The sequence below is a fragment of the Artibeus jamaicensis genome, unplaced genomic scaffold, assembly GCF_021234435.1.
Source record: "Artibeus jamaicensis isolate MK-2021 breed Jamaican fruit bat unplaced genomic scaffold, CSHL_Jam_final contig_252, whole genome shotgun sequence".
In the NCBI taxonomy this organism is placed as follows: Eukaryota; Metazoa; Chordata; class Mammalia; order Chiroptera; family Phyllostomidae; genus Artibeus; species Artibeus jamaicensis.
This window is the reverse complement of record NW_026521538.1, coordinates 2898802-2914546: the sequence shown is the minus strand read 5'-3', so window position 1 is coordinate 2914546 and position 15745 is coordinate 2898802. Positions and strand designations below refer to the sequence as shown.

The following is a 15745-nucleotide window of genomic DNA, read 5'->3' as shown; positions in this document are numbered from 1 at the left end:
TTATTATTATTGAGTGTTATGTACTGTACATAATTGTGTGTGCTATACTTTTATAAGACTGATAGTGCAGTAGGTTTGTTTTATATGAGCATCACCACAAACACATGAGTACTATAATGTGCTTTTAATGTTATAGCTGGCTAAAGTATCACTAGGTGATAAGAATGTTTCAGCTCTATTATAATCTGATGGGACCACTGTTATATATAGGCTCCATCGACCAAAATGTCATTATGGGGAACAATGACTGTATTTGCTCATATTTTTGCCCTTTTTCTGAGGAGCATAATGAAATCAAGAAGTATCCCATGAGATTACTCAGAGGGCAGACTTTTTTCCAGACATCTGCCTCATTTTGGAACCTGGCTGCCCTAGCTAGGAGTTAAAGGCATAGGGGCAGATGCTATTAGGAAGCGTTGTTCTGTAAGCATTTCTGGTAAATTTCGTGAAGAACTCTGAGAAAACAAAATGGGTGGAAGATGATTCTGGGGGTTTGTTGTGATTTATTTTGTCATTCTAAATAAATATTTACTTTTGTAACTAACCTTGTGTTTTGTACTTTCGATTCCTTTTTCTTAAAGAATGTACCACAATTTGTTTTAAGTTTCAGCCCCAAAACACATGGACCCACTCTTGTCCATACTTTGGATGCCATCACTTGCTAAGACTGAAAATTCCCAGAGGTGCCCCCCTCAGAGCCCACTCCATTTGCTGGAGCTGCAGGTGGTTTTTCTTCCCCCGTCCTTAGGGGCTGCTTGTAGAGCCCTCCTCAGCACTGCAACAAGCACCAGCTGTTTGAGCCTCTGCCAGGAGACAGTCTCTCCACTTACACTGGGTTCATGGGGGAGAATGACCTGGACTCAGGACCAAAAGTGTGCGAAGAATTAGGAGAGAAAAAAGATCAAGAAAATGGTGCTCTTAGAACAGCTCTTGAGCCTCAGGGCCACCCTTTTGGCTCACTGTGGGTTGGATTATACAAGTAGTCATGGTTTCATTAAATATAGTTTTTGAGCCCACATTATGTGCCTCTGGAATTTCCCACAAACCTGACCTCTACTTTTACAATTTTTCAATGATAACATCTTTTTAAAGTACCAACTCTTAGAAATTCCTGAACCTCAACCTTGTAATCAGCTAGGTGACTCCTGTGTAGATTTACAGGAACTGGTTTAAGAAATTCAGAGAAACATCTATATTCAGTAGGATCTTTACATTTTTTTTGTAATAATTTTCAATTCATCCAAGCTTTACTTGCCCGAAGTAACTCTTGAGCACAAGATAGGAGAGTTGACCCATTGCAAAGATGAAGAATAATGTAGCCTCAGAAAGAAAACCTAAAGGTGAGTGTGAAGAATGTGCTCAGCAGGAAGCCACAGTGAGGTCCTTTGGAGGAGGAACGAATACAGTTTACAGAGCTTTAGACAGACTCAAGTCAGCCTCTCCAGTGTTTGGCTTCAAGGTGTCAGAATAGGTTTTATAGGTCAACAGGGTTGTTCTAATGATTATCCGAGCTTTTCCCCCTTCAGTGGGGAAGGCCCCAGTTTTATGGAATTACCTGCCCAGTCAGCAGGCGGGGTGTTAGAATTCTGAGCAGACTGCCCCTCCTCCCTAAAAGCAGCAGGCAGCAAAATAGGTCCGGAAATTCCTGAGCATTGGGAAGCCAGCACTAATGCAATTACCTGAAATAAAAGAAGGGGTCAGATAATAAGGGGCAAAGGTTTTTCCTTTTAAAGTAAAGATCCAGGTAAACAAAACCAGCTGCCACTGGAGCCAACAAACTCTCCTCATTAAATGTTTTAAGAGGCTAATGGGCATAAGTGGCTAATTGTAGTACAATGCTAAGGACTGAATCTAGGGACCTGGAGAAGGGGGAAGGGGAACCAGGGTTAAAACCTGGCTGGCAGAGACAGAAAGGGGATGAGAACTGCCCCTGGCAGAGGATCCCTAAATGGACAGAGTGGGATTAAAGCCAGAGTACGATGACTTGAAGCCCAGAGTCTCCAGTGTTTCTGTCAGTTTCCCAGTGAGGTAGGCTGGGGAGTCTAGTCTGGGACAGTTTTAAGTTTATATGCTCTGAGAAGAGACTAGGATCTGGCATAAGTTATTAAAATAACTAATTATGGGGAATTTTATGTGTATTTACTATGAAAAACTCAAAGGGTGTACAGCAAAAGGTTAACAATGGGTCTCTCAGTGTTGGGCTTATCAGTGATTTTTCATTCTTATATTTTAATGTCATTTATGTGCATTTTCATTTTTTAAGTTTTTTATTGTTTATGCTATTAGAGTTGTCCCAATTTTCCCCTTTTGCCCCTAGTCCCCCTTTTCCCATAGTCAATCCCCACATCGTTGTCCACATAAAGGGCAAAACTTTAAATAAGATGAAATATATTAAACTGGAAATAAAATTTAAAACTAAGGAGGGCAGGAGAGTTGGTGAATAACTTGATAGGTGGTTTCATTTACTTTATATATTCTGTCATCTTTGCTACTTCCCCAGATACGTGCTTGGTATTATCTGCCAATCTACTGACCAGTAGAAGAAGGGGTGAAGGTTGCTGGTATTGAGCCAGACAATCTGTCTCCACAGAAAGGTTTCAACATTTCAGCACAGTCTCTCCTGGTTTCAAGTTTTAGTTGAATAGCTCAGCCACTATGGTGTGATCCTAAGAGACACTGAAATTTCAAGAGAGCTTAGAGGAGGACTATGATTTACCTAAATGTATCAGTCTTAGTCTTTCTACAACCAACTGTTCTGCCAGGTTTATGTGGAAGTACCTCTAAATGATGAATTTCCTTTCTCTCTCCTTTCTTTCCTTCCCTCCATCCTTTCTTTTCTCTCTGATTTATTTAGATACTGACACCTTTGTAGTCATTACTAAATGAATGAGCTCTTGTGGAGAGACTGGTTCGTAGCTAAGAATCAGCTTTTTCATTCCGTGAGCGAGGCAGAGAAAAGCAGAGTTGCCCCCTGGTCACTGGACAGTCAGTCAGTTGGAATCCAATTCTACTTCTTTTACCTAGTCTTAGTGAGAAGTCACCGTCATCCTCATTTTTAACAGTTAACTCTTACCAAGTGCTTACCACAGGCTACTCACCTCCTCCATATCCAAATAATCTAAATGATATGCTGGGCCCTTCAGTATAGGCAGCCACGATCAGAGAAAGAAAGCTCTGTAACAAGCAAGAATTTTTAAAATAACCACAAATTGTTGATGTTGAATGTTTTCTAAACAGCTTCTGAAGATTAAGTACAGAAAGCTACTTGTTTAAAGGTTACCAAGAAAAGAGCTTAGGTATTTATCAGATTCATGCCTGTGATTAAATTATCCCCTCTTAAAATCAGTACAGAATTTAGGGGGACCAAAGTTCCTGTTTCCACAGTACAATGAAAGGTTGCAAATGAAAGTTGCTGACAATTCTCAGTATAACATGGGGACTTTCTCTGACACCCAAATGTGAATTTGACTCAGACCGAGGTTATTAAAGACACTGTGTTGGTCTGGTTGCAGAAGGAATAGATTCCTAACTGGGCCAAATGTAGAGGCAATGTCCAGGGCCATGGTTGAGAAGCATTTTAGAGGGTGTCTGATACACCCTCTCTTGGAGAGCTCATCTGTAGCCATGGCTGTATTTATTACCTATAAACTGAAAAAGACACCCAGGTCACCATCACCTGTCTCAACTTTTCTCTGTACCTCCTCCTCATATCTCCAACTACCTGTTGTATCTTTCCTCTTTGATGTTCTCTGCATCCTTGATATTTCAAGCAGAGTCATTCATCCCCTTTGACAAGCCTACAACCTAGTCTGAATGGCCTGCATGTCCTTGGCAGCAGGGTTCTCTGCAACATTCTCTCTCGTAAGCTCATAGTCACCACTCATCCCCTTCCTCTCTTTCTTGCACTCCACTGAGCTTTATTTAATTTTAGTTCTTCACAGACTCTCACTTTTACTTCTTTCCCTGACCTCCCTTACTGCACCCAGATTCTTTCTTACCTACAGTGTTGAGATAAGATAACCTTGTCACACTTGTTTCCTGCCTGGAGCTCTCCCCTGTTCCAGTATAATTCACAGCCCACAGAAATAGCCTGAGACCAACTGAGAATGATTGAATCCAGCTTGTTAGGTTAAATGTGGGGCCAAGAATAGGTTCTAAAAAGCTTAAACCAAAGGTTTTATGGGAATTCTTCCCCTACATGTTAAGCGAAGGAGGAATTGGACTATTTCTTGGGTCTAAGAAAACAGCTATTGAGTGGACAGTAAGAGGGAGCAAATTTTAGACCCATGTTAAAAGAGCCTTTCATGGCTTCAAGCTGTCATCCAGTGGAAGAGTACTAGCAGTAGATGAAAGTGGGTTCCCTGTCCCAGATGATCACTTCTCAGGGATGATGAAGCAGGCTTACAAGCTTGACCATACGTGTCTTTTCAAGCTCCCTATTTTTGCAACGTAATCACAGCCCTCTCCATCCCCCCTCTGCCTCCCTACTGGTAATATTTGTTCTGGATGCTTCCTGCTTCCATCATTCCCAATCCTACAGTGGATGATGAACGTGCTCTCCTTCCCCAGGCAGATGCTCCCCTGCTCACTCCATCCTATGGCTTTTCCATCCAGGTTAGTGCCACCTTGGGCTCTTAAGTAACCTGGAGGCTGAATTTGGTTATTGATTCCTTTTTTGTGCTAGGTTCTGAGCCCAGATTTTTTTCTAATTTGGTTGGTAGAGTAACTCTGTGAAATACTATAGTTTCTTTTTAATTCAATTTTAAATAAGGAGAAATGCAATTATCATTTAAATAATGAGTGTCAAAGCTGGGATTGAACCAAGGTTTTCTAACTCCAAGGTTTGTATATTGGAGAAAAGAAACAAAAGAGTAAAGGGGAGGGTAAGAGTAAAGGGGCCCTCAACCCTGGACCATGGATTTGTGAGATAGGGAGGGCGTTCGTTCATAGGGAATACTACAAACTGAAAAAGTACAACTGGCATTTTTTATCTCAGTAAGTATTTAACTACATGTGTTGCCAGCAAAATTTGTAAACTCAGATGTTTGAAATAGTTACTGGGGGAATAACTGAGAAAAGAGGAAACTAATATATTTGATTAAAACATAACAGAACACTAATTACAGTGCACTTTTATCATATGCCTAGTCATTATGTAAAATAGTAACAAGTGTTCAAGTATTTTCAATGTGTGTTAGATTAACATTCATAAGTTATTTTAAATTTTATCACCACGTTTTAATGCACCTAGCTTTCATGTAGTATGCTGTCTAATCACAACTTTTTTAAAAAATCAGAATGCTAATAGTGAAGTACTAATAGGAGGTAATGGATGTGGACATGCCTAGCCCTCTGTGTTGTACATAATAAATGTTTATTGGATCTGAGTCTAGCATTTGCACCAAGAATGAGGTGAAAGGTCATGTCATTATTTTATTTTATTCCCTAATATAAGTAACCATGAAAATTTTTGAAAGCATATACCCTTTGATACGATTCCACTTTTAGAATTCTGTATTCACACTAATTTAATCAGTCCCATGTTGTTTATGACCCAGTATTTGTAAGCTGAAAATTAGAGAAATTAGAAAAAACACTAATGAGTTACTACTATGTGCCAAACACTTTAGGTTTATGTGCTTAAACTTTAGTTAATACTGAGAAGTAGATATGTTACCTCTCTTTTAGTAATAAGAAAAGTAAGGCTGATAGAGACCAACTATCCCAACTATCTTGTACAAGATCACATTGATAGGAAATACCTGATTTGGAACTTGAACTCGCAAATCTCTGGCTCCAAAACCCATACTCTTTCCAACACACCAATATTGGATTCCGTGGAGGTGTCTGAGGTAGTGAAGGAGGCCAAGGAGAAGGCTGAATGGTGGAATTCATCTCCCACCCTCACTTCAACCAGAGCACCTGCTTTACAATCTAAAAAAATTAAGCATTCTACTACATTATATATTGGTATGGGAATTTGACATTAAAAATAATTTTCACATGGTTCTATAATGTGTACTGATAGATTGGTGTCATTAAAATTGAAACAATCTATCATTAGCCATCAGCCAATCAGCTGAGTGAGTTGGAAAAAACACTTGGTAGTCATAAGCATTGATTTAAGTTGATTTAATTTGGAATTTTGCAAAGTTGTGGGTAGAGAGGGCTGAGTCATCTAACCCTGGGCCAGAATCAGCTTGGGTTTTAGGGTAAGAGTTCACAAAGAGGGTCCTCATAAAGTGGATGGAACTCTTCTAGTTAAATGTTCACAACACAGTATCAGCACAGCTTGATGCTTCACTGAAGCTACCTAACAAAACCTATTCACCAACCTACACACAAGTGCCTTCTTAATATTTTAGGAGGAGGCTCCTGGGTTTTAATCTATCTGACTGATTTATTTGTTTGTTTATCCATTCATTCACCACTCATTTACTTTGGAGGTAGTACAAGAAGGTTGACTACAAGGTATTTTGCCCAGGGAGGTGAAGTCAAGCTGAAATCTTTGAGACTCACTCACTACACTAAATCAGGTTTTTGTGGTTGGTATTTGTTTTCTTGTTTAAAGGTGTGGAAACCTATAAAAATGTTTAAGTATTCTTTCAGACTTCTCACATACCTTTATTACTTTAAGGTCTGGATAGGGATGGCATTGGATGGGTGTTAAACTTTTTCCCTAGGAGCAAAAACGTAAGCTTTTCTCCATTACCCAATTTGTTTATGAATTCCTATTTGTTCCTAGAGAGCAAGAAATGTAGTTTCATGGGACAAAGATTGAAAAAAAATCACATTAGACCACAAATAGAGATGGAAGGAGATTGAACTTTGAGTGGTGAACACACAACGAAATATGTGGATAATGTATTGCAAAATTGTACACCTGAAACCTATGTGCTTTTGTTAACCAATGTCACCCTAATCAATTTAATAAAATTTTAAGAAGAAGGAAATAAAGTATATTATTTATTTGAAAAGTACCCAGGGTCAAACTTCTTAGGATATAAGAACCTAAGTGAATCCTGGGCTGCTCTCTCAGGCAACAAAGACCTTTGGCTAGCGAAGCATATATAGTGTCCTGCTTGAGAGTTTGTCTGATTTTTATTTTATTTTTATTCCAGTTGCTACATTGATGGCCGGGTGGTCAAGGTGATGGACTTCCTGAAAACTCGCCTGTTAGATACACTCTCTGACCAGATTAGGAAAATTCAGAAAGTGAGTAAAAGCCTCCTGGGAAGAAGAGGAGACAGTTTGGGGGTAAGGCAAGGCAAAGGTCACAGCAGTGTGGGAACCAGGGTGGAAAAGTAGCATAGTCCGGATTTGCACGGTCTAGAGTTACCTCTCATAGTTGATGATTGTTTATTGTTTTTCAAATTGAGGAGGGTTTGAATATAACATACCAAGGTTTAATCACTTTTATTGTTATTCTTTTACAGCTGTCCCAATTTTCCCCCTTTGCCCTCCTCCACCCATCCCACCCCCCTCTCCCACAGTCACGTCCCACACTGTTGTCCATGTCCGAAACATGTTCTTTGTAACAAATATTCTGTAATAGTTTGCTTCTAAACTGTGAGTTTCTTAAGGATAGGTTTCCTATGCTTTCTTTTTTGCAGGGGTTGATTTTGGGTTAGTTTAAGCAGAAAATGATTACATTTACTCAGTGAAATTTTGACCTGGGGAATTGGCAATCATAAGCCATATTTACACTATTTCTGAATGTCTTCGAATCAGCCAAGTAACAAGTAGAGATGTGAGTAAAGCCATACTAGTTCAGTAAAGTCCTGCATGTAGGACCTAGTAACAGGACACTTTTGGTCAACTGTTTTCACACTTGAGTACAGTCAAAGTCACCAGAGCTGGCTCACAGAGTTTCTACCCTCACTTCTGATACTCTGATTTAGTGTGTCCAGAGTGGCTGCCAGACATCTCTGTATTGAATAGTCACCTGTTAAATGACTACCCAGTGCAGGTCACATTTTGAAATATATTGGATTTGTTAATTCTGAATCATGAGGATCTTATGTCTACAATTTCCATCTACCTCTACACAATAGTGATTTCAATCTTTTGTTGCCTAGTCAGGCCTTTCTTCAGGAAATGGGGACCTTTTGAACATGTAACTATCTCTTGAGCATATTAAACAAATTTTTGCAGAAAAATAGCAACAGGTAGGTACCCATTAATATGGGATGAATAAATAAGTGAATGAACAAAAGAATGAATGGCTCGTGTATAAAATTAGCTGCAAAGTAAAATTGTATTTAGAGCAATCATAAAAAAGCACTTACATGATTGTTAAAGTGGAAGTCTGTACCCTTTTCTGCATTCATACAAATGTCATACTCAGATTATACCCTTTGGAGTCCTCTTATCACCAAAGGGTTACAGAGACTGGTAAGCCTCAGGACCTCTGGACCTTATGGATCAGTCCCCAGACTGGATCAGTCTGGGGACTGATCTGATCTCTCTCAAGGATCAGGTGTATTGGCCAGCACCCTCATCTGTCACTGCCATCTGCTGGCAAAGCCTAGGAGAGAACTAAATGACTTGTCAATGTTTGGAATTCATTCAGTGTTTAATATTTAAATATTTACGGAGTGCTTAGCAAGTACCAGACAAAGTATCAGGTGCTGGGATACAAAATGGAAAAAGACACAGTGCCTACCCTCCAGGAACTCACACTTTTAAGGTTTAACCCTTACTTCGAGGGGTTGAGAAACATATTACCTAATAACCATTGAACACTATAGTTGTCTGCGCACATTATGTTAATCCAATGTTAGGTATTGCTTTGTAAATGGAGGGGGGGGAATTTCTCTCATTTATTCATTCATTCTTCCATTCAATAGATATTTATTGAGTGCTTACTGTGTTCCAGGAACTATCCCAAGTGTTTGCATTACAACGTTGTACAAGATAGACAGGTCCTTATATTTTTTACTTTCCTGGTTTTGACTTGATCAGAGTAGAGGTAAAATGATTCAGTGGTATTGTAGCACAGTGAAGGTTCTAGCTGTGGTCATGTAATTTTTTAAGTAGAACACAAAGCTCTAAGTCACAACTAAGACAAAGGTGTTGGGAGTTATGTTCCTTTCCTTTCTCCCCATGACTCATTACCCTCCACCACTGCATACTCCTTAACCATCAGGGAAGGTTCAAAGACTGAAATTAATAAGCTAAGCTTACCTCCTAGTTTGTGTAGTAGGCAGGGCCAAAGAAACTTAAGAAAAAAGGCTCAAACTCTGTGCACAATTGAGATTCAGACCTTTAAAAACATTTCTCTTGAATGTAGAGGGCAAAGTGCAGTTGCAGGGAGGAAGAGTGGAACCTCTAAGAGAAATGACCTACATGCAGAAGGCACCTGACAGGGGACAGCCGGAACTAGCATTAGAGCCTGGAGTTACCTTTTAGCAATTTCAAATAGAATGTGCCCAGAAGTCTCCTCAGGCCTGAGTTCCTGATCTGATTATGTTTTGCTGCATAACAAATTACCCCAAAACTTAGTGCCTTAAAGCAACCATTTACTGCGCCTACGGATTACTTGGGTAAGGAATTCCCACAGGGAACTGTGGGATGACTTGTTTTTCTTCCAAGATGTCTGAAACTTTCACTGGAAGATTCAAAGGCTCTGGTGACTCAAAGGCTGGCCACTGGAATCATCAGAAGGCTCGCTGACTCATGGGTGTGGCAGTTAGTTGATGCTAGCTCTACACTAGCACCTTTGTGGGACTGATAACTGGAATACCTACATCTGAGTTCTTTCTGTTGCCTGGGCTTCCTCCCAGTTCTAAAGTCGGGAACCCAAGAGAGAGCCAGGTGGAAACTGTATCACTTTTTCCAACCTGCCCTCAGAAGTCACAGGGCATAGCTTCAACTACTATTTATTTGTTTGTTTGTTTGTTTTAAATTTTATTTAGTTATTTTTCAAGTACAGTTTTTTGTCTATTTCTCCCATCCCACCCTCCACCCCCACCCCATCAACTATAATTTATTGAGGCACTGAACAAGACTGATAGAGAGTCAAGGGGAAAGGAAATAAACTCCACTTGCTGGGGGGTGGGGGAGTGGATGGCAAGATTCGGGAAGAGTGTATAAGACCAGAAATATTTTTGCAGTTATTTTTGGAAAATGCTGTCTGCCAAAGTTCTATCATCCATGTTGCATTTAGTATCCCATCAGTTATTTCCCTCACTCGTTTTCTTTTTCCAGCTCTCTTTACAAAACTGCTGCCAGATATTGCCTTACATGGGTATCTGCTGGAGGTGTTACAGGATTGCAGATTTCCTGAGACTTGATGCCTGGGGTAGGCTCTCCACTGACTGCAGCAGCCTAAACCCAGTTAGGGACTTCAGGCTGAGTCTCTCTCACCACAGCCCAGAATGTGCTAGCTACTGGCCTGCCCTGGGGATATGCGGGCTGGGAGAAGGCCAGAGAAGGATCACCAAGCTTTGCCAGTTGAAAAGTTGCTTTTCCTCTTCTTAAAGTCCCCTGTGGGTAGGAAGGGGGTATAGGAATTTAGAGTCCAAGGTGCAAACCGAGGCAGCGTGGCCAAACTGCTTTCTTGTGAGCCTCCAAAATCAGTTCAGAGATGAGCCAAGTAAGATTTTAATATGTTTGTACCTGGAACCCACATCCAAAGCTAGAAATGAAATCTTTGCTTTTTTCTGTACTTTGTTTGGGAAGTTCAGAGAAGTCCTAATAACCTCCCTCCCCACCTTCCCCCAGGCTCACAGTGATAGAAAAGGGGTAGATTTCCCACCAAAATGGATTTATACCGGATCGGTTAGATAAATCAGTAGTGAGGCTGTCTAAATAAGAAATAGGATAAAGGATTTGAAGTCTGGTGGCTTGGGCTGGAGTTCAGGCTTAGTTGTGTGACCTTGGAACATTATTTTTCTGATTCTATTTCTTTATCTGTAAAATGAAGATGCTAAGAACGCTATCTTCCTTCCCACTTGGGAAGATTAGGAAGGTCATGTATAGCCCTGTTTTGTTCATTGCCATTGAATGCTAGTTCTTAATGCCATTATTATTGTGGTTTCAATTATTGTAGTTATTTTAAATAAATTATGTAAGTGGAGAAGATTCATGCTACCTTTATCCTCAACTTTTTTGCTCTTTTCCTCTTTCCTCTTCCTTTGAACCCTGGAGAGTATGATAGGTAATATTTTTGGCACCTGAAATGCAGTAACTCAATTGCTAAAAACAGCTGTGGTTTCAAAATTTGGACTGCCACTTACAAGAATTATCAGTTTTCTGAGAAGTGGGCAAATTCCTATAATATGAAAATCTGCATGATGCTTTTGAAAGATAAACAGAGACAGTGTTTGGACAACCCGTTTCTTTGGCTGAACCACACTCTCTCTCCCTGACATTAGAATGAGGATAATCATCTGTACTTTGGGAGATCAGTCAAGGGAAAACAGTTGAGAATCTAACAATGCAGGCAAGAGTCAGATGAGAAAGAAAGAGATGTTTAGGATACCGTACAGATGGTATAGTGTGGATAGCTGGGCCGACTCCAAAACAATGACGTAAGGACCAAGAAGAACCACTTTGGCTTAAGTCACTTGGACTCAGTGATTTGTGTCTTCATCTCCTAGAGGAATCAGAGGAGGAAATAACACTTTTTGTTATTATTTTCAGGAATTCAATAAGCACAGGAAAGAGTTGGTGAAATCCCAGTCATAAGGGAAGTATTTCCAAGAATACTGTCTGTATGATTGCATCTTAAATACTAAATAAACTGACAATTTGCTTCCCTAATAGTTGAAAATTTCCTTCTTCCTCTGTCCTTCTTTCTCTCTTCTCTTTTATTCCTTCATTTATTAGTTGGTTATAACATTCTTAGTATTTTTCAGACCCTAAGGATAAAATGTAAGCAAGACTGATATGGTAGTTGTCTTCATGGACCCACGACCTACTGGGAAAATAGTTAAGAAAGCAAACAATGATAATAAGATGCAATGTCTCCTATAATATGGACAAGATACTATAGGTGCCCATAGTGGGAAATATCTACCTTCTAAAGGAAGAGAAAGATAAGAAGTCCTCCCAGAGAGAGTAACATTCAGGCTAACGCCTACAGGACAGACAGGTTCTTATTTATACTGTTCTCAAAGTGTGAGCAGAGGACTCCTGGTTATAGATGTGTATGGTAGAAGGTGTGGTTTATATGGTTCATGATATAACCATGATCATGCTTTTGCTAATATTATCATTGCTTTTGATTGCTGATAATATTTAATAAAGATTAACTCTTGAAATTTCAATAAATATAGTAATCTTATACCACTTTTTCCAATATATGCTAGTTGCAGGATCATGGAAGCAGGTAAGGCAGAAGAATACTTAATTCTTTTAAAGTAATTAATAGTTCAAAAAATAAACTTTTGTTCTCAACCAACCTTCTGATTTACCTACTTACTTGAGCTTATTAGTATATCAAGAAAGAGAAGTGTAAAAGGATAACAGTTGTTCTTCAGGATCATGAAATAACTGGAATCACAAGGAAAAATGAGGACAATCATATTGTTAACCTTCTCTAATGAAGCATACTGCAAAAATGAAAACACATTACTAGGTTAAGAACCATAGTATCACTATGAAAATCAGTATTTGATTGATTCATACATTCACTCACTCATTCATTCATTCAATCATGTTGATGCTTATTTCAAGGTCCAGTGCCTACCATAGTGCTTATCACTTGGCAGGTGCTCAGTGAATGTTAGAGGGAGGAAGGCAGGTGGGAAGGGAAGGTGAATGAGCAGAATCAAATAATAGAAGTGTAGCAGAAGTAAACTAATGTCTTTGTCTCATTCACATTTGGATCTAGAATGTAATCTGCTACTAACTTTGTAGCATAGTGTTGAATGGACCAAAGCTGATTTAGGCAGCCGTAAATGACTGTGGCTATACACACTCATGGTAGGAGATTGTCTTCTGGGCATGAGTTTAGGAGTGAAGGAAAGGTCACTCCTAAATGCCACTTTGTGGCTGAGAATAACATTGCACTCTGCTAATGCTGGATATTTCATTTTACGAAAGTAATCTTTCATTCTACAATAGAATAAGGATATAAAAATATAAATATCCCAAGAAGAAGTAAACTACACAGGTTTAAAGTCATGCTGTGCTGCTAATATCAAATAGAAGATCTTTCCCAAAGAGCAGATTTTGGTTGAGGGGAAGTGAAACACAGCCCAAGAAAGTACTCGGGAGAGTCAGAGGATCCTAAATACAAACTGTATTTTGTTTATATGCCACTCTAATACCTTGGGCACCATCCCTGCGTGATTCTGAATTTTAAGTGGCCAGAAGCTTATACAATGAGGACCTCTTTAAGAAAAAGAAACAAAACAAATTTTCACATTTTAAAAATACATCTGACCAAATTAACACATTACCAGGGCCTGCCTAGGATGTTAGTAGAGGCCTGTGAAAGTGCAGGGCTGGAAGGGTAAGCTTCAAGAACGTCCCAGTAAATTAGCCTCTATAGCTCCACTTGGCTTTGCCTCTGCAAATTGGAGAAAATGACCCTCGAAGAACTGTGACTCTGCTCTTTCATATGTGAGACACTAATGGCAAATTGGAACTCTAACTGGAAAGGTATGTTTACCACAAAAGAGCTACAAAGTTGAGGTTATTGCATAAACAATATTTTCTTGATTCTTAAACACAAATAAGTATAAAATATACCATCAGCTGGGGGAGAGAGTAAACAGCTGATAAGTTTCTTTTGATAATGATTACAAAAAATTCTGATTTCAAAACCATTAAAATGTGAAAAATGTATCATTAACCTTCAAAAATATAATTGCATTACCTTTTAGATGATAAATGCCATTTATTAAGTGCATCATATATTACTAACCCATTGAAGAAACCAGTGATTTGCTCAAGGTCACACTTGCTAAGTAGTAACATTAGAATTCAAACCCAGGCCCATGTAACTCCAGAGTCCACACTCTTATCCAATACACTATCTGCATCTCCCTACTGGCTCACCATTTATTTTATAGTACATGTAATATGTATATTCCTAACCACCCAACATTAGGAACGCTTTTAAGGAAGAATATTGAATTGTCCCGGTGAAACAACAACATTTTAATCCCCAAATTGGTTGATATAGTCTGGGATGGGTATGCTAAAATCAGGGTTGAATGGAAGTTGGAACCACAGTATTAGATGATATCTAATGTTACCACAAAATTAGATATTGGAAGAGGACAAGGCTTTTCAGGGAGTGATTTGCATTCTTTCACTGGAGTCTATTTATATATTTCACGTGCATAGGCTTTTGGTTCTGTTACATTCAGGGCAGCGGCAGCATGGAGCTGTGTGCTGCCCTAGGATGTCGCAGGAATGGCCCTGGGAACAAAGTTGGGGCTGGGGCAGAAAGCTTCTTCAGAAGGAAGAGGTGACTTGGGATGATTTACCAGTGTTTCCCATGGACATGGGGAGATTATATGATTTGTCCTGAGTGAGAGGAAATTACCTCTGAGGACAGTGGGACTATCATTTATCTGTAAGGTACACTGACCAGGAAGAGCGAGGAACTGGTTAGTCACAGAAAAGGCCAGGAAAGGGAGGATGACTGATTTACATGCAAGTAGCTGCTGTCCAGTCTTTTCCTCCACCAACATTCACCCTTGAACATGCTTTGGGACTCTGTGAAGCTTTTCTTCTTTATTTTCCTGCATATGCTCATAATTTCCTTGCCTTCCCAGTGATGTTTCTATCTATGTCTATTTTAATTTTATGTATTTTTGCAATTACATTCAGTTGCTTTTTTTGTGGTCTGAGATATCAGGAGCAGAGAATGCAATTTTAAATCCTAAAAATGACACAGAAGCCACAAATTAAAAATTGATCTAATACCAAAAGAAAATGGGCGAATCTGGCACTCTGGAACAGGGAGATGATAAAAAGAAATTATACAGGAAAAAAATTAATGAAACTGACAGAAAGTGCATTAGACAGAAGAAATAAATCAAGAAGAATGTGATGAGATACAGAATGGCTGAGCTCAGAATAGCCCAGCTTGTTTAACCTAAGAAGGACATTATATGTGGAAGCTGTTTAATCAACCAGAAGCTTCTAGGTCTCCTCAAACAGAAAAATTCAATTAGAAAAATGGACAGAGCCCTGAACTGCAACTGTAAGGTTTTGTTGTTTGCTATTATGGTTTTGAGGCTATCTCTCTAAAACTCAGACTTTTCATCAATAAAATGTTATCTCATTTATTAACACGTTATTTCATGATCTCATTATTTCATAAGTGTTCAATAAGCATTCTATAAGATATGCACAAAGGAAAATGTGGCTTTCTCAAGCTGCATATAGTAGAGGAAGGAAAACAAATAAGCAAACAAAAAATTACAACTCAGTATAATAAGGTCAAGGTCAGAGACAAGTTCAAAGACCTTTGGGGCCCAGAGGAAGGAAATAATTTTCTGGAAGTTTGAGGAAAGTTTCACAGGGGAGGTGACGTGAATTAAGCCATGGGGAAAAAACCAGACAATGTAGGTGAGGAGTGGATTGGGAGAAGGTGATCGGTAGGTACCTAAAAGAAGATTGTGTAGATGAAAGTGATGAGTCCATTCTGTGTTCTAAACTGCAGGTACTTTGGGGAGGAATGACTGAAGAGGAAGCTAAGGGGCTTATGAAAGATCTTAGATGCCAAGTTAATTAAAGCAGTTCATATCATATTCCAATGGGTCAGTGGTTCTCATTGTCA

The 15745-nt window shown here is 39.2% G+C and overlaps 1 protein-coding gene across 1 annotated transcript in view; it reads left to right on the top strand.

Moving 5' to 3' along the window:
* HPSE2 (heparanase 2 (inactive)) overlaps positions 1-15745 on the top strand; it is a 670997-nt gene that overhangs the window by 514616 nt on the left and 140636 nt on the right. Inside the window, exon 7 of the mRNA XM_053662539.1 lies at positions 7122-7215. Within this exon, the coding sequence (XP_053518514.1) occupies positions 7122-7215 (94 nt within the window). The remainder of the gene's footprint in view (positions 1-7121; positions 7216-15745) is intronic.